We start from the raw sequence: 25986 nt of genomic DNA on the forward strand, positions 1-25986 counted from the left end.
CAGACGTTCAAAGCTTAAGAGTAAAACTGTAGAGGATATAATGTAGGGACTGGCAGAGGCACTGGTATGCATTACACTGTGTTCAGATGAACCTTACGAAAGTGGAACAAATAGGTTTTCTATTCTAATTTGCTTTTCCAAAAGTTACGTACTTAAATGCTTGCCTTGCTTCATTTCCCCTCTACATGGGGGTCTAGGGTGGCTATCTGGAGGCAAAAGAAAAAGGTTTATGAATTTTTTTTTTTAGTACTCTATTGAACACATCACTGCATTTTAATCTGGAGCAGAGGGTGGAAAATGGCATCTGGTTAATCAGAGGTTCATAGATTATTTGGTGATACAACTTAACTGTGTTGATGATGAAATGAAAAATTGTGTGTCTTCCCTAAAGCAGCATTATAAAGCATTCTGCCTGCTACTTAAAATTGATTGTGCATTATATTGGTTAAACAGTGGCATTTTGAAAATAAAATTAAGGGTGATTTGCATTTGTGTTGAAACAGTTGCACGTGCACTTAGTACAAATAGTATTTTTCTTCTGGAGCACATTTACAGTTTGCATTTATATTAACTCAGTGTTTTCCCTCAACATTGTTTTAAAAGATAAGATGAATATGGATATAATTATTCACAAGGAAAATAACTCTTATGTGTGAAATGAGTTGCTATAGATTTCATTTGGAAAAATAAAATGCAAATGTATTTTTTATTAATGAGAGCACAAGCAATACCACAGTAAAAATACCCAGGTCATTGAATTTTTTTTAATGGAAAGTTTTTATAAAGCAGCGGGAAGCATTATATATTATTACGTTTCACATCTAGAGATGCATTTATAGATGCTGTCAGAATCCTGGATCGGTATCTGTTTATTAAGATTTAAGCTCCATGACTTTGTTGCATTATGTTTAATTTATGTGTATTTCCTTGATTCACAATCTACAGTAAATTCTTATTACTTGGATCTGGGCAAAATGTCTTTACAATTATCCATAACTTCCAGGTAGTAGAAAAAATGAATTTCATATTGATGGTAAAGGAAAACAAACTGCTACCCTGTAGCAGTACTGTGATACACACAGATTTATTATTTATCTGTCTTTATTCCTCCTTCAAAGATGATTGGGAGTTATATTCTTTCTAGAAAATTTTGTTTTCCAGGAGGGTGTTTGCAAAGACATCAGAGTAGCAATTGAAATGGCAACTAGGCCAGTAATTGTAACAGGGAACTTGAAAATACATGCAAACACAACAGAACAACTGTCTTAAAATTTAACTTATGGTATATTACGTTGTATTTGGAAAGGGACTGAGGAGACTTGGTGTTCAAAAATTTTAATCACAGAAGTGAAAAATACACTGCTGTTATAAAATTTGTGTTATAAGATGGTGTCAGAGACAGAAATAATAGGGAAGTTCATAGACTGTGTTTTCAATTTTTAAGTTATTTAGTGTAAATCATCGAAGGACTCTAGGAAGACAGTCTCAGTTTCTCTCTCTCTCTCTCTCTCTCTCTCTCTCTCTCTCTCTCATACACACACACAACCCCCTTAAAAGCTGCACATTTTAAAAGGCCAGGCAAATACTACTATAAGACAGTGAAATATATAGTAAGCATCTGGTTGTAAATCTAGCCATAATCATCTAGAAAGTTTGGTTATAAAATGGACATTTTGGGCCGAGTATCAAAGGTTTAATAAATTAAGCTTTGTCCGACAGGAGAAGGAATTGAGTTTCAAAGCAGCCCAGAGGTGAAAAGCAAGTGTGGGTAGATACATCTAGAGGTCTTAACTGAATAGTCTTTAATTGGAAGATAAATCTGAGAAAGTAATAAACAAGATCTTGAGACTATTTTGTTACAAAATAACTTGATGATTCTGTGTTAATGGTACAGTCATCAATCCCTGACCATCAAGACAGTGAGCTTGGTCAGTGAACTGGCTCTAATTTGAACCTCTTTGCCCCAGACAAATGGTTCTAGGCCAGAAAAATCTAAGCTCCAGGACGCTGACTCCCACTGGAGAGATCAGAGCATTTGTGTATCATAATATATATTTATTAAATTCTTTGTAAGTGGCAGACCTTATGCTGGGTACCTAGGGCATGGAAGTGAACAAAATAGACAAAGGCCTCGAGGTGTGCAGTTTGTTAGTCCAGGAGAAGAGAGGTCATAAGTAGATAAACAAATAAATAAACACATTGCAGATGGTGATGGGTTTTTTTAATCAAAATAATGAATCAGAGTAAGTAACAGAGAGAGTAACAGGGATGCTATTTTAGGGAAGATAGTCAGGAAAGATCCTCTTGGCCTAGCAGCATTTGTCAGAGACTGGAAGGAAGTTAACAGTGAGCTCTATGGGTTTTAGAAAAAGTGTGCTCTGTGTAAAGGAAACAGCAGGGAATCTCGGGTCCTGTTTAAGGATCAGGGAGGCTGCGGAGGTACGAGCAGAGGCAGAATGATGGGAAATGATGGCTCAGAGGTAGTGACAGCAATGCGGTCAGATCAGTGAGAGCCTTTGGGGTCACTGTAAGAAATTTGGCTTTTGCTTTCACTGAGACGAGGTCACTGAACAATTTTGAGTAGGAGAATGATATGGCCTGGCTTCTCTCTTAAATAGCTCATTTTGGCTGCCCTGAGGAAATTGAAGAGAAGCAAGGTTGTAGGAAGGGATAAGGGCAAGTTTTTGCAACCATCCACACGAAAGATGGTTCTTGGACCAAGTTTCTACCAGTGGAAGTAGTAAGAAGTGGCTGAATCCAGGATCTATTTAATGGTCAACAGGATCTGCCGATGGATTGGATGTGGTGTGTGAGAGGAGAGAGAAGTGAAGAGAGGAGTAATTGATGGCTCCAGGTTTTCTAATCCACGTAATTAGAAGGACAGAGCTGCCATGTACTGCAGTGGCATAGATTATAAGAGGGAGATAAATCAGGAGTTCATTTTTGGGCGTGATAATTTCGAGGTACCTATTGGACATTCGAGCACAAAGGAGAATTGAAGTATTTGTCTTTGAAAGTAGAGAATAAATGGAATAGCAGAGTATTGTAAGATTACCAGATAGCCCTAAAAATCCACCAGAGCTTGTGATTTTCCCCAGTGGGTTCTAATGTTCAGCTAAGAATGAAAACCGTTGAGTAGGACAAGAAAGTATGGATATTCAGTGAAGTGATTAAGGGTATCAAAATCCCTTGGAAATATTTTGCCATCTACACATTACAGTGGTATTGGGGGGTGGGGGGCAGCTGGAAACTGGGTGGCTTGGAAAAGTTCCTTAGATGATTCTCATAGGTCCTTCCCAACAGAGAAATCACTCACGTAAATCAGAAGAGAATTTTTTTCTAGCTTCTTTCAGGAGCATTCTCAGACTAACACCCAGAAAGTTAACATTTATGAGGGAAGCAAACGAAAATTCCAGAAGGCATGTTATGTCCCAGACACTGTATTTGCTGCTTTGTGCATAGTACCTTAATTGATCCTTCCAGCATACTGTCGAGATGGAGACTCGGCTGTATTGTAGGGATGAGGAAAATAAGGTTAAATAACCACACCTAGGTGACAGGGGTAGAGGTAAGATTTTGCCTTACCTGCAGTCATTTCTAGCTGAAGAAGTTGAAAGATGCTTCCAAGTATTTTGTTATAAGACAGGGTTTTAATAACATTTAAATGCATACTATCTACACAGTAATATGGTAGATTCTGGAAAGAAACACTTAAGGATTGTAAGCTTCTTGAAGATTGAGTCCACGATGTGCTATATGCAGGTGTATTATTGTATTCCTTTATTCATCCAACATTCATTTAGAGCTTATGGTGGGTAAGGAGCTAAATAAGCTAAATAACACATAGTTCTTGTTTTGAAGGATGTCCTATTCTATCAACAGACTCAGGTAATAATGCATTGTTTCTGCTTTAAAGGCTGTGCTCCTCTGGCCTGTGTAATATTCATCAACCGTCTATAATCCTGGGCTTTGCAGAAATCATTCACTGCTTTCTGCAGTGATCAGTTAATCAAGCGGGGCCACAAAGGGGCTCAAGCAAGGGTGGTAGAAATCTAGATTCTAGAATTCAGGAAAAGTCTCTGCGAGCCAGAGCCCAAGGTTCTAAATACAGACCAAGTCAGAGGCTGGGAACAGAGCAGTGTGTGCTCATAGGTCACCTGAACCCAGGGGATTGGGTATAGGAATGGAGACCAGATGGAAGCCAACACTGCTGGTTTCAATAGAGGCAGAGCAAGGTTAGAAATTCCAGCTCAGAAGGTCAGCTGTTTCAAAGAGGAGAGTTATTGCTGAAACACGTGAACTAAAACGAGGGCTCAGAATCTCCCAGGGAAAGAGAGCTGGCTGGGGCACCCTGCTCTGGATCCGCTTAAGTATCAGACCCTTCAGAGTAGGCTGTACAACTTTCTCTATCAGCACTGCTCCGTGGGAGTACTGACTGCGCCACCATCAGGAAGAAGCAAAGCTACAGCCCTCCAGGTCCCTAATTGGAGTTCCTTGAGAGTCCTTGGTCTACTTCAGTAGAGGGACAGCAGGCAGAGGGCTGCATCGTTAATACTTACTAGGAGAGTCTTTTGCTAGCGTGTGGCTGGGCAGATTAAATTAGCTCCTTTCAGAAGCTAGAGGTTGAGGTATTAGTTCTGAAACTAACGAATATATATAAGGCAGCTGGAAGTGGTGGTTCATTATGATTATTAAACCAACAACAACAATGACACTTCCCAGGCTAAGAAGCTATTTAAGGTATTGTAAGATGCCTGCGTAGAACAGACGTGCTCAGCAGAACTGAAAGAGTAATAAAATATGAGGTGAAATAAAGGCAGAAAATGAATGGATCTGATCAGTGAACCAAGCACTACCCAAGACACAGAGTAATTTCCACAAGGCTATGATCTAATGGTAAGGAAAGCGCAATAGGTTTAAAATGCACGGGGATCCTAAGTGTGCCAGATACGTTGCCGAATCCAATAGACTCGATCCCGCTGAGGATGGTCACGCCTCAGTAGAGTTGAGTCTTCTGAACTTCAGATCACTCATTTGATATGAGGGCATAACGGTATGTGGCATCACCGGATCATCAGTTTTAAACAATCTTCCCAGTTACCCAAGGGTCCCTGAGCGCATCTCATTCTATTCTTTTATCATAGAACAAGTAAGGGGCAGAGGCCAGAGAGACAATCAGATGCTGCTTCTGGCAATCCAGAGATTCCTTCAGCAGATCTTCACAAGTCTCAGGCAGATGGTCTTTGTTTGGCAGGTGGATTCTTAACCACTGTGCCACCAGAGAAGTCCCTCTGATAATATTTTTAGTAATTGAATTCTACTTTATCTGATATTAATCCGGGCACTCCAATCTGTATATGCTCACTGTTACTTTCAACCTGTTTGTGTTTTTATATCTAAAGTGTATCTTGTATAAACATAAAATAGTTGGGTATTTTAAACTCCATTTTGACTACTTCTGCATTTTAATCAAAAGGATTAGTCCATTGACATCTACTGTCAATGGACACTTAGGTTGCTTCCATGTCCTGCTATTGTAAATAAAGCTGCAATGAACATTGTGGTACATGGCTCTTTTTGAATTATGGTTTTCTCAGGGTATATGCCCAGCAGTGGGATTGCTGGGTCGTGTGGTAGTTCTATTTTTAGTTTTTTAAGGAACCTCCATACTGTTCTCCATAGTGGCTGTATCAATTTACATTCCCACCAACAGTGAAGAGGGTTCCCTTTTCTCCCCACCCTCTCCAGCATTTACCGTTTGTAGATTTTTTGATGATGGCCATTCTGACTGGTGTGAGGTGATACCTCATTGTAGTTTTGATTTGCATTTCTCTAATGATTAGTGATGTTGAGCATTCTTTCATGTGGTTGTTGGCAGTCTGTATATCTTCTTTGGAGAAATGTCCATTTAGGTCTTCTGCCCATTTTTGGATTGGGTTTTTGTTTTTTTGATATTGAGATGTATGAGCTGCTTGTAAATTTTGAAGATTAATCCTTTGTCAGTTGCTTCATTTGCAAATATTTTCTTCCATTCTGAGGGTTGTCTTTTCGTCTTGTTTCCTTTGCTGTGCAAAAGCTTTGAAGTTTCATTAGGTCCCATTTGTTTATTTTTGTTTTTATTTCCATTTCTCTAGGAGGTGGGTCAAAAAGGATCTTGCTGTGATTTATGTCATAGAGTGTTCTGCCTATGTTTTCCTTTAAGAGTCTTATAGTGTCTGGCCTTACATTTAGGTCTTTAATCCATTTTGAATTTATTTTTGTGTAGGGTGTTAGGGAGTGTTCTAATTTCATTCTTAAGCTTACAGAAAAACTGATTGAAAAGTACAGAGAGTTCCCATATACCCCACACCTGCCCCATATACATACAGTTCCCTCATTATTAATATTTTGCATTAGTGTAGTACATTTGTTACAACTGATCAGTCAATAATCATATGTTATTATTAACTAACTTCCATAATTGACATTCGGGTGCTCTCTTTGTGTTGTATATACTATGGATTTTGACAAATGTATAATGACATATACCCACTGTTGCAGTATCATACAGAATAGTTTTACTGCCTTAAAAATCCCTGTTGCCCTCCTGTTCATTCCTCTCTCTGTCCTTCCCTGAACTAACCACTGATAGTTTTTATCTTTTCCAGAATGTCACATAATTAGAACTATACAGTATGTAGCCTTTTCAGATTGGCTTATTTCACGTAGCCATATGAATTTAAGGTTCCTCCATGTGTTTTCATGGCTTGATAGGTCATTTCTTTTTATCATTGAATAAGACTCCACTGTATGGTTATACCACAGTTTATTCATCCATTTGCCTACTGAATGGCATCTTGGTTGTTTGCAAGTTTTGGCAATTATGAATAAAGCTGCTCTAAATATCTGGTGCAGGTTTTCGTGTGGACAAAAGTTTTCTACTCATTTGGGTTAATATCAAGGAGTGTGATGGCTGGATCAGATGGTAAGAGTATGTTTAGTTTCGTAAGAAACTGTCAAACTGTCCCCAGAGTGATTGTGCCCTTTTGTGTTCCCGCCAGCAATGAATGAGGGTTCCTGTTGCTCCACATTCTCACAAGCATTTGGTGTTGTCAGTGTTTTGGATTTTCATTATTCTAAAAATATGTATGTAGCAGTATCTCACTGTTTTCATTTGTAATTATCTAATGTCACATGACATTGAGAACACCTACATTTTAACAACTGCAAATACCGCCACTACCATTACTTGCTGACACTTAATTATCACTTCCTATGTGCTAGACTGAGCACTTTTCACGTACTTTCTCACGTCATGAATCAGATACCATTATTTTTAGGCATTTTGCAGAAGAAGAAACTGAAGTTTAGAGAAGTTAAGTACATTGCTGGTAAATGTTGAATCTGTGACTCTGGATTTTCTGACTCCAAATCTCATCTCTTAAATACTAGTATCTTTTTTCCCCTCTCTCAAAGTGTGACTCCTGAATCTCTTACTTCAGAGCCAACGAGGATGTGGATAAAAATTCAGACTCCCAGACACTATCCTATTACATCAGAATCTTCACAGTGAGGATCTGGAGGGGGAGATTCTGAGGCACACCTGAGACTGAGAATCACTACACTATCATACAAAGATTATTCAAAGTCCAAATGGAAGCTTTGATGTTTTGTTGTATCTTGCTTCATGTATTTCTCTTCGAAGCATATTTACAAAAATACAATTATTTATATAAAATAAAATATACTGGAAACAGTGAGAGAATATCTTCAACGTAAAGTCAATAAGTGGTTTACTGTGTCTTCTCATTAGAGAATACGTGAAAAGTTTTCCCCACAGATTTCCAAGCTTGTATCTGAAAATTTCTACCGAAGATTCTTATTATTAGTGTAAGCACTTGGGGACAGATTATAAAATACAGGACCTCTCTCTTAGATACGGATTTTAAAATAATATATCTGAATGAGGAAGACTGAATAAAATGAGTAGTTATAATAAGGATCATGGGAAGCATAGACATAATTTTGAGAAGAGAAGAATGTCCATTGAATAACTACTGTGTATCCCTCTGTGCTAGATAAATTGGACAAAATCATACAAAATACTTCTAGTGTTATGATAGATTTATCTAACTATATGTCTCTTGCCTTTTTTATTGGGTATATATACATAGTATACACACATGTACAGTTTATAGTATATTAAACAGCAACTTCAGACCAGGCAAAAGTCAACATAGCAGGTACTCTATGAAAACTGTGAATTAAATTAAATAGACACATATTCCTTGTGGCTTTTGATCTGAGACATTATTAAGGATATTTGCAATAGGATTACCTGTGTTAAAATCCCTGTTTTGCCTCTAAATAGGTTTGGAACCTTGGATATCAAAAGACTTGGTCTACTTCATTCTACATGGAGGTAGAGATACATCTACCCTGTAGAGTTGTTGCGTTAAAACCATTAGACAGTGCCTGCTTTACATGAAGCAGTCCCTAAACGTGAGTTATTATCTCAACTATTATTACTATTCACAGGAAAAATTCGAAAATGGGAATGGACTCAATAGAGTACTAGGGTGGAAAGATGCTAGCATGCTAGCATGATAGCTAATGGTATCAGGAAGTAAATGGTATGTGACAAAGGCAAGATGTAGAAATTAAGTACTCTAGGAATGGGAAACAGAAGAAATCACTTTTCACTGGAGTGGGCAGGGATGGCTTCTTCAAGAAATCTAAATGAGTTTGCAAATGTTTTTAGGTGGAGAAAATGTGCATTTGGAGGGAGTGTCTTTTCGGGGATGTACAAATTCAGAGATTTTAGCACTTCTTCACAGATGGAAGGACTCCATTTGGACCCTCAGACACAGACCACTGTGCCAATATTTGGAATGTAAGCAGAGAGAGTTCCAAGACAGGGGCTGCATAAGAAAGAAGCTTGGACCCAAGTGAGGAGAAGGCGTCTTTCTAATGCTAACTGCAGCTCACCTTGGATAGCAACTACACACCCATTTGTAGCTAGAAAATTCCAGGCTGAGGACAAAATAGCCCTTTAAACAAGCATGCCACTGAGTTTGGAAAGGGAAGAGGCAGAGCCACCTGAAGACACAAATCCTGCTAAGAAGAGCATTAATTGTTCTCTGTATCACACAGACTTACTTCTGCAATCAATAAGAAAGAGTGGGCTCAGACTGGGGCTCATTGTTTTACAACGTAAATTTGGAATTGAACAATAGATCTCAACCTCCAGTTTTCTCCATGGTGTGGAACACAAGCTAAGCTGATACAGCATTCAACAATATGCAAATGAGCTAATGGCCTTGCAAGGAAGATCCCAAAAAGGATCCCCCGCAAAAGATAAACGCCTTTCTCCTTGCAACCTCTTTTGTCTATCTTGGTGTTTGCTCAAGCTGAGGAGTTCAAAAAGCGTAAACAAATATAGCATTTCACTGTCAAGGCCATAAACACATTCATAAAGGCAGGAGCAATTTTGTAGCTGTACATACATTGAAGAGAGAGCATGCCACTGAGAGCTGAAGCTTTACCATCACTTAAAACAAGCAAACAACACAATTGGGAAGGAATTGTTCTAAATGCAGTCCTATCTTTTATTTTATATTCTTTTATAGCCACCCTTTATTGAGTGTTTACTAAGAGCTAAGAACTCTACTAGGCATTTTTTAAACTTTTATTTTAAAATAAAATACAACAAATCACACAAAATTATTATAAAGCAAATACTATTTTAACCACCACCCACATCAAAGAATGAAACGTTCTTTGAAACATTCAATAGAAGCCTCTCCCTCCAAAAGAAGCTCTGTTCTCTCTCCCTCCAAAAGTAAACACTGCACTGACTTTTATAGTAATCCTTTCCTTATTTTTCTTTATGGTTTATCACTTAAGTGTGCACTGTAGCTTAGTCATCAATTTTCAAGTTGATATTTTTTTTAACTCCATTTTAATCAAGTCATCCCTTTATCCTCCCCCCACCAAACTCCTCCTTTTGTCTTACTTAAAATGTATCTTTTCTTCTTGAGTTTGCTCCAGGGTGGAGCTGCTAATTGCATATTCATGGTGAAGCTTTTCAGGCTCTCTTTTCTGTACTGTGTGGAGCGGGACCCTTGGTCAGACTCAGCTTTGATGTCTTTGGCAAGACTATCGGTGGTGCTGTGCTCTTTTTTCAGGAGACACACTGATGCTTAACATATCAATCCATTGTTTTATTAGAGATTCCAAAATGGTAACACTCGAGTTCTATCCACTATTTTTATACATTTGCTTGAATAATTTTATGTATAAGAAGATGCTTCCTCTCATCTACAATTTGGTTACCCAGTGGTATAGTTCCAAAAAAGGTAGAATCAATGTTTGATTCTTTTCTTTCATGTAGTTTTCATGAGAATAAATTGGTTTCCTATCATCCTCAGAAGGGGACCAATTAAGATTTAAATATATTTGGTGGATACCCATCCACTGTAATTTCTGTCCTTATGGAAGTTCAGTGGTTTCTTTGGCTAGGTAGAGCCATTTTAATGTTGGCTTTTAATTCCTCTTAACGTTGTTCTAATAGTCTTTGATAGCTTCCATGCTAGTTTGTCAAAATGTTCCAGGTTTATCTGTTACAGTTCTTATCCCAGATTCAGTTCAGCTGTGTCTCTAAGAAGCTCTCGTTTCTTGTATGATGACAATATGGGTGTAGGTGATAATCACTGCTACTAGGGTTGCTAGATTTAGCAAATAAAAATACAGGACACTCAGTTAAATTTCAACTTCAAATAAACAACAAATACATTATAGTATAAGTATGTCCCCAAATCAGCAGAGGACAACTTGTACTAAAAAAGTATTTGCTGTTTATCTGAAATTCAAATTTAACTGGACAGCCTATAATTTATCTGACAACTGATTACAACTAGGTAGTCATCTCTAGACTGTATTAGCCCAGGCCCTCTGAGAAGCAGGTATGATTAGATATGCAAGAGAGTTATTGGAAGAGATTCCTATGAGGGAACAAAGCCAGGGGTTTGAAAAGGCACGGGAGCCCTCTGGGATGATGCAGGCTTGACTTCTGTGAAAGGCACAGAGAAGAAAGCAGAATAAGATAAGCAGAGTCTCAAATTACAGTTCAATTCTAACAAATAGAAATATTTATAAATACATAAAAATCTCTGGCTCACATGTTATTTTCTTGAATATCTTAAGTATGTAACTTTATTTTTCCCCTAAGATAAAGTGTTGTTGTGGAAAAATCTAATGATAATATAATATTATTTACTTTTTAAGTGTTTTTTTGCCTAGATGCCCAAATAAATATTTATTTTCCTTTAAGATCCCTTAATTTTACTTGGTATTGACTGTGCTGTGTTAATAATCCCAGGCATACTATATGATTTTTGAATAAGTAGTTTAAATTGTTTTTTCAATGTCCAGATCACTTTCTTAAATTGTTGTTTTTAGTATTTCTTCCCCCCTACGCTCCCCTTGATTTGTTCTCCCACTCAGGAGCTCCCATAATCTGTATGTTGGATCTTCCTTTCCATGAACAATATTTGTTGCTTTCTCATGGGTCTTTTTTTTTTTTTTGCCAAATTATTTTTATTTATTTATTTTAACATCTTTATTGGAGTATAATTGCTTTACAATGGTGTGTTAGTTTCTGCTTTACAATAAAGTGAATCAGTTATACATATACATATGTTTCCATATCTCTTCCCTCTTGTGTCTCCCTTGCAACCACCCTCCCTATCCCACCACTCTAGGTGGTCACAAACCACCTAGCTGATCTCCCTGTGCCATGAGGCTGCTTCCCACTAGCTATCCACCCTACGTTTGGTAGTGTATATATGTGCATGCCACTCTCTCACTTTGTCACAGCTTACCCTTCCCCCTCCCCATATCTTCAAGTCCATGCTCTAGTAGGTCTGTGTCTTTATTCCTGTCCTACCCTTAGGCTCTTCATGACATTTCTTTTTCTTAGATTCCATATATATGTGTTAGCATATGGTATTTGTTTTTCTCCTTCTGACTTAACTTCACTCTGTATGACAGACTCCAGGTCCATCCACCTCACTACAAATAACTCAATTTCGTTTCTTTCTATGGCTGAGTAATATTCCATTGTATATATGTGCCACATCTTTATCCATTCATCTGTCGATGGACACTTAGGTTGCTTCCATCTCCTGGCTATTGTAAATAGACCTGCAATGAACATTGTGGTACACGACTCTTTTTGAATTTGTGTGTGTCCCTAGGTCTGAAGTGGGTCTCCTGTAAACAACATATATATGGGTCTTGTTTTTGAATCCATTCAGCCAGTCTGTGTCTTTTGGTAAGAGCATTTAATCCATTTACATTCAAGGTAATTATCGATATGTATGTTCCTATTCCCATTTTCTTAATTGTTTTGGGTTTGTTATTGTAGGTCTTTTCCTTCTCTTGTGTTTCTTGCCTAGAGAAGTTCCTTTAGCATTTGTTGTAAAGCTGCTTTGGTGGTGCTGAACTCTCAGCTTTTGCTTGTCTGTAAAGGTTTTAATTTCTCCATCAAATCTGAATGAGATCCTTGCTGGGTAGAGTAATCTTGGTTGTAGGTTTTTCTCCTTCATCACTTTAAATATGTCCTGCCCCTCCCTTCTGGCTTGCAGAGTTTCTGCTGAAAGATCAGCTGTTAACCTTATGGGGATTCCCTTGTGTGTTATTTGTTGTTTTTCCCTTGCTGCTTTTAATATGTTTTCTTTGTATTTAATTTTTGATAGTTTGATTAATATGTTGTCTTGGTGTGTTCCTTGGAATTACCCTGTATTGGACTCTCTGTGCTTCCTGGACTTGACTAACTATTCCTTTCCCATATTAGGGAAGTTTTCAACTATAATCTCTTCAAATATTTTCTCAGTCCCTTTCTTTTTCTTTTCTTCTTCTGGGACCCCTATAATACGAATGTTGGTGCATTAAATGTTGTCCCAGAGGTCTCTGAGACTGTCCTCAGTTCTTTTCATTCTTTTTTCTTTATTCTGCTCTGCAGTAGTTATTTCCACTATTTTATCTTCCAGGTCACTTATCCATTCTTCTGCGTCAGTTATTCTGCTATTGATCCCATCTAGAGTATTTTAAATTTCATTTATTGTGTTGTTCATCATAGCTTGTTTCCTCTTTAGTTCTTCTAGGTCCTTGTTAAATGTTTCTTGCATTTTCTCTATTCTATTTCCAAGATTTTGGATCATCTTTACTATCATTATTCTGAATTCTTTTTCAGGTAGACTGCCTATTTCCTCTTCATTTGTTAGGTCTGGTGGGCTTTTACATTGCTCCTTCATCTGCTGTGTGTTTTTCTGTCTTTTCATTTTGCTTATCTTACTGTGTTTGGGATCTCCTTTTTGCAGGCTGCAGGTTCATATTCCCATTGTTTTTGGTGTCTGTCCCCAGTGGCTAAGGTTGGTTCAGTGGATTGTGTAGGTTTCCTGGTGGAGGCGACTAGTGCCTGTGTTCTGGTGGATGAGGCTGGATCTTGTCTTTCTGGTGGGCAGGTCCACGTCTGGTGGTGTGTTTTGGGGTGTCTGTAGCCTTATTATGATTTTAGGCAGCCTCTCTGCTAATGGATGGGGCTGTGTTCCTTCTTGCTAGTTGTTTGGCATAGGGTGTCCAGTGCTGTAGCTTGCTGGTCGCTGAGTGGAGCTGGGTCTTGGCGTTGAGTTTAGATCTCTGGGAGATTTTCGCTTTTTGATATTTTGTGGAGCTGGGAGGTCTCTTGTGTACCAGTGTCCTGAAGTTGGCTCTCCCACCTCAGAGGCACAGCACTGACTCCTGGCTGGAGCACCAAGAGCCTTTCATCTACACAGCTCAGAATAAAAGGGAGAAAAAATAAGAAAGAAAGGAAGAAATGGAGAAAGAAAGAAAGGAAGGAAGGAAGGAAGGAAGGGGATAAAATAAAGTAGGATAAAATAAAGTTATTCAAATAAAAAAAATAATTATTAAGAAGAAGAAACCGGACAGTCAGAACCCTAGGACAAATGGTGTAAGCAATGCTATACAGACAAAATCTCACACAGAAGCATACACATACACGCTGACAAAAAGAGGAAAAGGGGAAAAAAAAATCTACCTTGCTCCCAAAGTCCACCTCCTCAATTTGGGATGATTCGTTTTCTATTCAGGTATTCCACACATGCAGGGTACATCAAGGTGATTGTGGAGATTTAATCCGCTGCTCCTGAGGCTGCTGGGAGAGATTTCCCTTTCTCTTTGTTCGCACAGCTCCCGGGGTTCAGCTTTGGATTTGGCCCCGCCTCTGCGTGTAGGTCACCGGAGGGCGTCTGTTATTCGCTCAGACAGGACGGAGTTAAAGGAGCCGCTGATTCGGGGACTCTGGCTCACTCAGGCCGGGAGGCGGGGGGAGGGAGGGGCACGGAGTGCGGGGCGGGCCTGCGGCGGCAGAGGCCGGCGTGACGTTGCACCAGCCTGAGGTGCGCCGTGTGTTCTCCTGGGTAAGTTGTCCCTAGGTTACGGCACCCTGGCAGTGGCGGGCTGCACAGGCTCCCCGGAAGGGAGGTGTGGAGAGTGACCTGTGCTCGCACACAGGCTTCTTGGTGGCGGCAGCAGCAGCCTTAGCGTCTCATGCCCGTCTCTGGGGTCCGCGCTTTTAGCCGCGGCTCGCGCCCGTCTCTGGAGCTCCTTTAAGCAGCACTCTTAATCCCATCTCCTCACGCACCAGGAAACGAAGAGGTAAGAAAAAGTGTCTTGCCTCTTCAGCAGCTCCAGACTTTTTCCCCGACTCCCCCCCGGGTAGCCGTGGCGCACTGTACCCCTTCAGGCTGTGTTCATGCCGCCAACCCCAGTCCTCTCCCAGGGATCCGACCTCCGAAGCCCGAGCCTCAGCTCCCAGCCCCGCCTACCCCGGCGGGTGAGCAGACAAGCCTCTTGGACTGGTGAGTGCTGGGCGGCACCAATATTCTGTGCGGGAGTCTCTCCGCTTTTCCCTCTGCACCCCTGTTGCTGCGCTCTCCTCGGTGGCTCCAAAGCGTCCCGCCTCCGCCACCCGCAGTCTCCGCCCGCGAAGGGACTTTTTAGTGTGTGGAAACCATTTCTCCTTCACAACTGTCTCCCACTGGTGCAGGTCCCGTCCCTATTATTTGTCTCTGTTTATTCTTTTTTCTTTTGCCCTACCCGGGTACGTGGGGAGTTTCTTGCCTTTTGGGAGGTCTGAGGTCTTCTGCCAGTGATCAGTGGGTGTTCTGTAGGAGTTGTTCCACGTGTAGATGTATTTCTGATGTATCTGTGGGAAGGAAGGTGATCTCTGCGTCTTACTCTTACGCCATCTTCTCTTGAAAACTCTTTGGTTCTTATCATTTTTTCCTTCCCACCTGATTTTCCTTAGAGTATCATTTGTTGTGCTTAGTTGCTCTTATGTTACTCCTAGAGTAGTCTTTATTTCTAATGACTTTTCAACAATTTCTAATTCTTTCTTGAGTTCTGTCCCTTTATTTCAGAGTTTTTAAAATTCTGATTGTTATTTTTCATATATTGTATGATTTTTTAAATCTCCTTTAGCTCATGTTGCAATGGTGTGTTATAGTTTTGAAAATATTTTGAGCATGACTTTTTTTGGAAAACTTTCTTTGTCAATAGCAGAAGTTGGTGAAATTCCTGTAAAGTGCTAGAAAGTAAATATTTTACGCTTTGTAGGTCATTTGTTCTCTGCCACAATGCTTAACACTGTCATTGCAGCTTAAAAACAATCATAGGTGATGTATAAATGAATAAGCATGGCTATATTCCAATAAAACTTTATTTATAAAAATAAGAAGTGGGCTGGATTTGGTCAGTGGGCTATAGTTTGCCAATCCTTGATCTGTTGGGATATTATTCCCTTTCTTTCTTGTAGGAAGTTTGTTTTTAAGGCTAATCTTTAAATGGAATATGACTGTGATAGTTTTTTGTCTACTCATTTTTATATATGAATGTAGTTTTCTTGAACTTTTAGATAGTTAAAAGTTCAGACAGGTTTTCTAACTTCAAATTAAATCTGTTTTGTTTTCAGGTAGTGCTAATTGATTCCACTTCTAGTAGTTTTTCCTTATCATGGGGTCCTGTATTTGAAAGAAGCCCTGGCAAGTCAACTTTAAAAGTTCAAAGGATCTAGGCTGCTCTAGCCACCTTAGACTTTGACCCTGGCTTGTTAAGAGCTGTGAAGTGTCTGAGATTTTACAAGGCTTACAAGCTAACAAGTTAACCTACCAGTTTTATGGATATTTTCAAAAAATATGAGACTCTTGGGTCAGAGACAAAGAACTTTACTACTTCAGTACAGCAAAGAGCATAAACATCATCATCTTTGTGTGAGCTCCCTTTTTCCCCAAGTCCCATGGAGGTGAGTGATTGGACCGAGATGGATGTTGGTTCACACAGTGGGTTATAGAAGAGGAATCCTAAGCTTAAGAAAACCAAATATCTTACAATGGGAAGAAAATATGCTTTCCTTTTGTTCCAGAGAGAGACACTGTTCCCTCTTTCCAGGATAATTGCTCTACAAGTATTCTTTAAAAGATACTCTAGAACAAAAGACCATTCTTGCCAGTGAGACCTGCAGAAAGGGGAGAGCTCGATGGGAAATCGACTCCCAGCAGAGTCCCTTTCCTTTCACTCACTATTGGAATGCACAAAACCTCTCCTAGTTATTTTTATATTGATACACTGTGCTTTCTGGTGAATATTCACTGACTATTTTGGGGCTCTCTCCTTGAATATTTTGGGATTGTAGGTATGTCATTTGCCCTACTGCTTCCCTCTGCTTTCTCCCATATAGATACCAAGGGCACTCAGGCTGTGCGGTTTTTGGTATTTAGGGATTAGTAGAGGTGTTTTCTTATATGGATTTGTTGTAAATGTTGGGCTTTTTGGTTTTGATGTCTAGTTCTCATCCAGCCTAAACGCATGCGGGCATCACCACAGTCCATCTTCCCCAAATAACCTTGTCTTTTAAAGAAAGTATGCGAAGCCAATTTTCCTTTTTTTTTTTTTTGTGAATCGTCATTTTGACCATCAACTTTACTATGCTATAATATGGTTATACTCTGTGATCCTACTGAGTTGCAGAGGGATGCTTGCCCCTTTTCGCCTCCCCCCACAACACTAAATGGTACTAAGTTGTTCTGTCATTTTAAGTGGAGGTCCAAATCTTCTCTTTTCCATTTATAAGGTTATATATTTTCCCTTCTTGCTATTATTTGTGTATCTCATCCTATGGTAATTCCTATTACCCTCTTTTTGAATATGTGGTCCAAAGACTAGTAAATCAGACAAACAACCTTGTTTAAAATGTTTGCAGAGGATGCAAAACAAAAATAAAAATGCTCCGAGGTTGGGCATAATTCTAGAAGATTCTATCGACCTTGTGGTAGTTTTGGCATTATATGGAACAGGCTACAGAAATTCAAACTATATTAAGATGACGAAACATTGTATTCAATGTCAACATTTCCTCATAATTTTACCCAGTATAGCTCCTCCTTCCTCAAATTCAGTATAAGATTTATATCCTAGGGGGAAGATAGAATACCTTAAGAGCGGCATTGCCAATATAATGCTTATCTCCAAATTCATTTTTCCCTGTGAGTTCTCAGCACTGGAGGCTCAGCACTGTAAAATACTATGTATTTTATAACACATAATATCTGCTCATAAGCAGTGGAAAATTCCAAGTTTATTTGGCTTTCACTTAATGTTTTGAAACACAGCAGTATCTGGTGAGCCTTCACCCATATCCAGACTCAGCAGATCAGAGGATTATCAAGATTATATAATTCCTACATGTTAAATAGAAAAAGGTAAAATATTCTGAGACAACAGGGAGACAGAGAAAAGGTATTTTCCCTGGGTGACACTGTTCAATAAATTAAATAAAAAGTAAGTTCATAGGAGATTCTGAGAGGGCTTACTATTGAAGTGGTGAGGAGAAGAATTATTTTCTTTCAAAGTATATTTCCTCCAAGGCCCCTTTTCTTAAGCAACGAGACTGATGTAGACTCCTACCCACAACCCCTGCACACGCAGAAACTGTACCTCTGCCCCCAACAGGATTTCTCCCCCAACCCCCGCAAATTACAGTGTAGTAGAAAGATAAAATGTCTCTTGTGACAATTAGAATTCTGAGCAAGCTAGTACAGAATAAAGGCATAAATTGTGCAGTGATTTATACACTAGAAGTAGTATTAACAAGGAGTGCCTCTGTGAAGTTGAGTTAGGAAAGGATGTGAGAGGAGCTGAGTCCTAATACATCAACTTCGTTTGGGAAGATGGACAAGTGAGTGGATGGCTTCTCCATAGGGAGGGGTAGGAGACCACAAGAGAGACTGCCCGTCCATCCTATGAGGCTATTTTGATCAAGTAGGATTAAACACATATCAACACTGCTGACTCAATAAAATAGCTAATTAAATGGTATTTCTCTAGTCATTGATTTGTATAAACTGTGATATTTAGTACAGATTCTCTCTACCTCCTCCACTGACGCGTGTAGTCAATTGTTAAGTGCAAAAATGATAAACATTACAAGACAATATAGGCTTGATATTGGTTGAAAAATATCAAATATAAATCAACTAGAGAGGATAAGGAAATTAAAATTTGGACTATGCTTTCTAAAATTGTATGAATACATAAAATAAAACAATGGCAGGAGCTATACTTTAGACCTAACCAAAAGGAATTAAGGTATTTCACAATTTTTATGAAAACATTAACAAAAATACAAAAGACTTAATATACCCAAATATCCCTGATAGCTTTAGAAATCATTCTTTTGTCTTTTCCCCTCTTTTTCTCTTCCCACTTTTCCTTGATCTCTTCTTCCTCTTTCTCCTTTTTAGATTTGAATAAAGATACACAGAGTTAATAAATATTTAAATTGATAAGACAGATATTAAGTGACTCAATTATCTTCCCAAATATTGATAGATGTAGGTGACAGATAAATAGATGAATATAAGGATATAAGAAGTGATCTGCAAAAATAGCAGGCAACCCATCTAGGCTATTAGGTTAAACAGAGTTAAATAGTGGTTAGTAATGAGAGATGTATTTTATGTGCCTCATTTCAATAGAGGTCACACCCCAAGATATCCTGGAACTATATTTGTAAAATCTAAACAGGTGACTCTGGGGTGAAAGGACTGGCTGGGAATCCAAGGACTTGGCCTCAGTTTCCTTTGGAGATGATAGAAGAAGAAGTTCTAGTGGTAGAAACTCTAGTGGTGGTAGTGGGAGAAGAATGCCAGGGGCCCTTTAATGTTAGTGAATCGTCTGGAGGCTTTTCACCTAAATCTTAGACTAGACTATCTTTTGTTTTCAGGAGGAAAATTCATAAGGGAGTTTGAATCTAGCGCTAAATTCTTAAAAATACATTTAGCATGGTGAAATTGGCACAAAAGATGGAAATTCTCTCTTCTCTCCAAAATTAGTCAAGATCTCACTGTAAAAGTTTTCTCTTTCAATTTATTAAATATTTCTCTGAATGGGAAATGTGCTTTGTGCTATTCTGGGAATTATATAAGGAAAGAAGTTAGGTAACCATTATGAAGTCTGAGTGTAGGAGAAGTCTCAATTATAATGTACTTTCCAAGGACAAAAGATAAAGAGGTTATTTTGAATCATTAGAAAATCAAGCCTTGGTTAGAAAGTGAGAAATATCAAGTTCAGAGAAATTTATCTATCACAGACACATTATCTGAAAAGAACAAACGTTATGCCAATGTTTCTAAGTACTCTTCCACATCTGACAATCTTTCTGTCATTTGTGGACAACATCTGATTCAGGAAAGTTGATTTCATTTCTAAAGAAATAGGAAGATCAGGAAAAAAAATTATCAACAGAAAGAAAGAGAAGGTATTTTTTTTACAATGCTAACAACCAATTCATTAAATAATTACTCTTTAAAAAAATCAAATAAATAAACACAGATCCCTTGAAAGCATCTAGGTAAAAATAATCATGGTAACAGGTAAACTGCCCACATTCTAGATGTTTTGGTGTTGTGATTCAGCTATACATTGGAGAGAAAATATTACATGGGAAAAGTCATGTTCATTGTTTCCCTGTCTTAATACCCTTATATATGATATGGCACAGAGGGCTGTTGGGGGTAAAGGAAGATTCGAGGTGTGTTAATGTAACAACGAAGGGGACTGTACAGCGCTGGGTCTTAGTGCGAATGAGCAGTTTGTCAATATCTTCTGGTCTCCAGTGAGCAACAAGAATGGCTCTCAGGGTATTGCAACTCTGTCTGCTTCCACCAGAGATCATAATTGGGCTATGAATTTTTACAACAGGAAAGTTCCTATCATAGACAGAGACTGACAACAAGTTTAGTTAAATTAACGCCAAGAGCTTCTTAGAACTGGATGAGCAGTGTGCATGGATATCACTCAAATACGTAGTGACCCTGCTTCTTTTTCTTTCTTTTTTATTAATATATTTTTGTGATAGTTTACTGGTTAGAGCTTCCAATATATATCTTATTTCTGAGGATTGCTCAGCATACTGGTTTTCTGCCCAATGACATGATACGCGCTTTGGGGAATTCAAGAAGCTGATTGAGGTGAGTAGAGATGATTTATAAATCGAAAGCAAATGATAGTGGAATATGTGAACTGAAGCTATTTCTTGATCTCCGAAAAGCTAATTGGGCACGTTTCAGGCCAGGTCTCTGAAGGCACAGCTCATGAACTGTCTTTCTGATGCTGTGCTCATTATGGACACTCAATAGAGGACCGGCTAATGCTAGAGAAATCCTCATCGAAGTGGCCTTTATGTGACATTGCAGATTTACTTCAGGAAAGAGAGAGAAGGAAGAAGAAGGGAGAGATTTCAGGCAATCAGCCCTTACAGAGCCCTATTTGCCTTAAGTAATTGATCTGAAACTGAAGAGTTTGTCTGTGAAGGCTTCCCGCCTTCATAAATTCTCAAGGGACTCTGTCTTCTAAAACATCAGGGTTTAGCCAGGCTTTATTTGTTACTGGTTGTTGGAGGACATGTGGGATTTTATGGTCCTGGGTCTACTCTTTGAAATGGAAGACTGAATACAGCACACATGACCTAAGTATTCTGGAACAACCCATGTTTGCCACTGACGCTTAAGCGTTTTAACGATAATCTTCAATGAATTTAATTATTATCTAAATCTCATAACCTATACTCAATTATTCATATTAATAATTCTAGGTAAGATGAAATGTACTGCATTGGCATCACACTTTTATTAAAGAATCAAATGTCAAGGAAAGAAAGACATCACAAATGGTCACAATGCTGTATATGGAGAAAGTTTTTGAGCGACTTGGGGAATTTAAATCAATATATTGAGGAAGCAACATAGTGGGTTATGTCTACATGGGAACCTGGAACTAGGATTTGAGGCAGTAAAAATTTTCGGAAGGGAATAGTGGAGTCTGAATCCTAGAAATCTTCCTGAATAATATGTGCATGTTGCAAGGTTTGGATATTTATAAAACAAAATAGAGGGGATTTTGCTGAGCAATCTCTTCAGGTTTTTGTAGTTATAAGAGTCTGATTCCATTCCACGAAATCTGCAGAAAAACTTCCTTTATCATTGCCTGAGTGTTATAAAATGAGTGGTTGTCCATGAGCTAGCTCATCAAAGATAATACATGAAAAAAGTACTCAAAAATATTTTATAAATCTGGGACTTCCCTGGCGGTCCAGTGGTTAAGACTCTGCCTTCCAATGCAGGGGGTGCGGATTCGATCCCTGGTCAGGGAGCTAAGATCCCACATGCTTTGTGGCCAAACAACCAAAAACATAAAACAGCAGCAATATTGTAACAAATTCAATAAAGACTTTAAAATTGGTCCGCATCAAAAATATTTTATAAATCTCTCCTTTAATAGATCTTTACTTTTCAGAAATGATAATCTGTAAATAAATTAATTTTAATTTTCAGATTTCTAAAAATATTATCAAGACAAGAATTGTTACTATACACTTATGTGTAACTAGAGAGCAGGGGAAAGTTTGGTGGATATTAAGGATCCTTTGTGAAGTAATTTACTTATCTACTGATTTTTTTTTTTTTTTTGGTATTTGTATAAGTACTTAATTGTCTCACTAAGTTTTAAACATGTATAATTTATCATTCCGATGATAGTCTTTTGCTCCATAAAATTAATATATAGTCAAAGAAATTAAGAGAAAGAAGACATTTTAATGGTCACCTAGTCGAAAGTTTTGAATTTTATCATATAAGGAAGCAGAGGCAGGACATAAGTGACTTAACCCTGGCCCATACCTCTATGTGTGATGGGGGCTAGGGTGCACCTGCCAATCTGATAACATCTAATCTGGTACAGGTCCTCTTCTCTACACTGTACTAGGATTATATCTAACTGAGTAGTTTTAAAACTTTGTAGATGTTTGATTGTAAATTAGTGTTTTATTTTTTTAGACGATAATCTATAGTCAGAAACCATACAAAACTCAGCGGGAGACATTCTCTCTCAGAATGTAAGGTATTTTTTTTTTTTTCTTCTTGAACAGTAGACTTTTTTCTTCAATAAATGAAGTAGAAAATCCTACATTGTAATTCAAGGGCATCACATTTCAAAAAATAGTGTATTTAAGTTGGGGACATCAGTTTACCTGTGATTAAGTTTTAATTAATGCCCTTAACTTAGATCCCAACAGCTACAACATAATGTTCTTATCTTAGACAAAATAAGAACCCACCAAAAAGACACAGACTCAAATTAAATCAAAGAAGCTTTCCTTCAAAAAAAAGATATATGTACACAAATACACATTATACATGAAACATACAACTAATATCTTAAATTGTGACCCAAGTGAATTTTATCTGAATACTGAAAATGGATGCAAGTTGAACATCTTAATTCAATCAAATAAGTAATCTTAAATAGAATGAGGATAATTCCCTCCAGTCTATACTTGTCCCATGTGGACAGAAATCTTTGCTGCACGTAACTAAATTCCTGCAAGTCAAGTCAATTGTCCAAAATAGAAACACATTCAAAGGATGAATACACTGAAATAATGAAGAGAAGAGCAAAATATAAAGACAGAAATACTTTTAATGTAGCTCCCTTTCTCTGAAAATATTACATGTGAGGGAAAACCTGGATTGTCAGATTTAATGGATGAATTGCTCAACAGCTATTTTACTTTTGTTTCATTTGAAAATTTTGTTTTGTACTTTTACAACTAGCAGAGTTATTCCTATCACAAAGTTATTTCTATCAAAATGGACCAACACACTATATTACAGGTCACTAGTAATATGCACTTCACTCTCTGTTTTTGAAAAGCAAGCTCTCTCTCCAGTCAAATACTACCTTTTTTGTAGAGAAAGTCATTTTATTTTTATTCTCTAATCTACAGAAATCTGGTGAACATTGCTTTCTTTAAAAAAAAAAAAAATCTTAAAGGCTTAGGACAGTTAATGCTTAGGACAAGTGTGACAATGCATGTTTCAGGAATTAACAGGGCAGGAGCTCAATTCCTTTTATCCTACAACATTCCCTCAGCTAGGAGGTGGCTAGTTCTTGGACTTAAGTGACTCGGACAAGGATGGAGTTGGTCCTTAGCCAAAAAAACATGACTCAAGGTTACTCTGTTCCCCTCCCCCCCACATATGCTAGGTCCCTTCTGCTGAAAACTCCTCACGACCCATGTTCTAAGTCCAGTCATACGGGATATTTAACTCCTCCCACCTTGTCTCTGATCAGCCTGTGCCTGAGACTCAGAGAATGCTTTTTGTCCATCTGCTTTGGGCGGGTCCTTTCTAGCAGCCCGGGAAAGCCACGTGCTAGCGCATATGGATGGAACTGATGGACATTGTCTATTATACCCACAGGAATTCAGCCTCCAAAGAGCTACATTGACTCATTGATTTGTATCCATGCTCCGGGCTCCTGGTACCCACATTATAACGTAAACTCCCTGCTGGCGGGGAATTTGGAGAGTGTTTTTGGCACAGGATAGGTGCTCAATAAACAAACTTTGAAAGGGAGAGAGTTGTGTTGAGCGAAGGGAAGGCTGCAAAGGAACTTAAAATTTGAAGGGTTTTCTACGTGTCCAAAGAAAGCGAGAGAGAGAGAAAAAAAAGAAAAATGTGAGTACCAGAGTATCATCATTATTGTTTTTATTCAACCTTTAGGAATTCCACTGGCATTATTTACCAGAGAGCTAGCAGGGGAATCCAGGCTGGAGGCTAAAGGACCCCTGCCCATTGACCCAAATCAGGAGGCGCAAAGCCTCGGGTCATAAGCAATGACACCCTCTTGGGTCCCGACAGGTGCTGGTGGCCCGGATGGGGCTCTGGACCCCCAGTACCCCGCTGCCCCCTGCCTTCTCGGAGCGCTAGAGCATGCCCAATGGCAGCGCTGGAGCCACCGAGGGCTTTGCACGCTGGCACTCCGCTTCTCCGGGTTTTAGCAGGAGCCTGCGGGGGGATTGGGGGGGTGGTGAGGGGACCCGTGGAGCCTGGCAGCCTTGGTCGAGCGTGTGGGGAGCTGGCGCGTGGCGCAGGGCTCTCTCCTGCGTTGCGGTTACTGGGGAGATGCTGGAGCGCGGCGCCCGGCTGCTCCACCTGGCGGGCTGAGCGCGGCGCGGGGAGCCCCGGGGGGTGGGCGGGGGGCGCGGACTGCGGTAGAATACGAGCCGGGCTCCTCCGGGACTGCGAGACAAAGCTCGAGCGCGGTCAGGTGCCGCTCGCCCGCCGCTCGCCGCTCCACTAACTTGTCTCTTGCTGGTGTCTGGTCTCCAAGGCTCTCAGCGCTTTGGGGTGGTGAGGGGCGGGGGGAGTGGGGAGTTAGAGGGTCTGCGGTAGCCGAAGGGGGGAGCCTGCCTGGTGCCGCTCTTCTTCCCTTCCCTATTGCTCCCCTCCCCCCACCCCGTCGCTGCCGCTTTCCCTTCCTCCAATTCGGAGAGCGTCGGGCGCCTGTGACATGCGATCGCTGCCAAGTGACGGACCCCGAGTCTGAAGTGCCCGCGAGGAAGTGAGCGCCAACGCGGGCCGCCGGCGATGACAGCCATGAAACCGGAGCAGCAGCCCACCCCGGGGGCTAGGGCGAGTCAGGCTCAGTCGGCGGACCAGGTGAGAGTTGGCAGCTGCGGCCAGGCCCGCCAGGGGAGGGAGACTGCAAGCCGCGCTCCCCCCGCCCCTCCTCCCGGGCTCGGCTCCCACGCCTCCCTCTCCCCACCCTCCCTCCGCCCCAGTTCCAAGGCTCTTCCTCAGCTCACGCATGGACTCCGCAGGAAGTTAGAGCATCTGAGCGCGCTCCGGGGCCGGGCGAGAGGATGCGCACGGTGGAGAGCCGCGGGGAAGGGGGGAGAGAGGTAAAGGCTGGGGTGGCCCAGGGAACCCCAGCGGGAGGGCCCCCGAGCGAGGGAGGGAGAGGTGGCCGGGGCCAAGGAATGGGGGCTTCTTGGCTCCTAGTAACGCACGTTGGAGGAATTGCTGCGCGCCTGGAGGCGTCCACTTGCTGGGTTCGAGCTCTGTCTTCACGTAGCTCGTGAGGCGAGCGCTGGCCAAAGCTACCCGAGTAGGCGAATGACCTTTAGGCCGGCAGAGTTTTTCCGTTCCTTTCTTTTTTCCTTTGAGGAGACAGGGACGGGGGCGCACACCTTTGAGGTGGTCTGCTTGGAACGGAGCTTGGAGCAAAAAGGCATAATTAGGGGGAACTGGGAGGATACTGGCTTTAGTGATTTGTTGGGTCCAGATGTGTTGTGTCTGCAGAGATGAGGTGCCCTGTGCTGGCTGGGGGTTATTTTAATTGCTTTTCCGTCTTTCCGCTCCGGCCACCCGCTTTGTGTTTCGGTCTTTGGGGATCTGTAGCATAACCATATGGTGAATCTCCATCTCGTTTCTGTCCCTGGATTGGGGTGACTCGGGAGTTTGGTGTCGCTTTTTCCCAAAGTTGGAGGGTCGGGAGCGCCGAGGTGCCCTGGCAAAGAAGAGGGCGGCTGTGAGAAGCCGGGTC

At 40.2% G+C, this 25986-nt stretch overlaps 1 protein-coding gene across 4 annotated transcripts in view; it reads left to right on the forward strand.

Moving 5' to 3' along the window:
- Window positions 1–25986, forward strand: part of DPP10 (dipeptidyl peptidase like 10) — a 1292066-nt gene that overhangs the window by 611614 nt on the left and 654466 nt on the right. The window contains exon 1 of one of the 4 annotated variants that reach the window (XM_060302530.1): window positions 24622–25100. The exons of 1 other annotated variant lie outside the window; for it this stretch is intronic. In XM_060302530.1, the coding sequence (XP_060158513.1) occupies window positions 25029–25100 (72 nt within the window). In that variant the 5' untranslated portion in view covers window positions 24622–25028. Of the gene's footprint in view, window positions 1–24621; window positions 25101–25223; window positions 25343–25986 lie in introns of those variants that run through there. 2 more of the 4 variants (XM_030843833.2, XM_030843832.2) reach the window with 2 other exon arrangements.

The sequence above is a fragment of the Globicephala melas genome, chromosome 7, assembly GCF_963455315.2.
Source record: "Globicephala melas chromosome 7, mGloMel1.2, whole genome shotgun sequence".
Lineage (NCBI taxonomy): Eukaryota > Metazoa > Chordata > Mammalia > Artiodactyla > Delphinidae > Globicephala > Globicephala melas.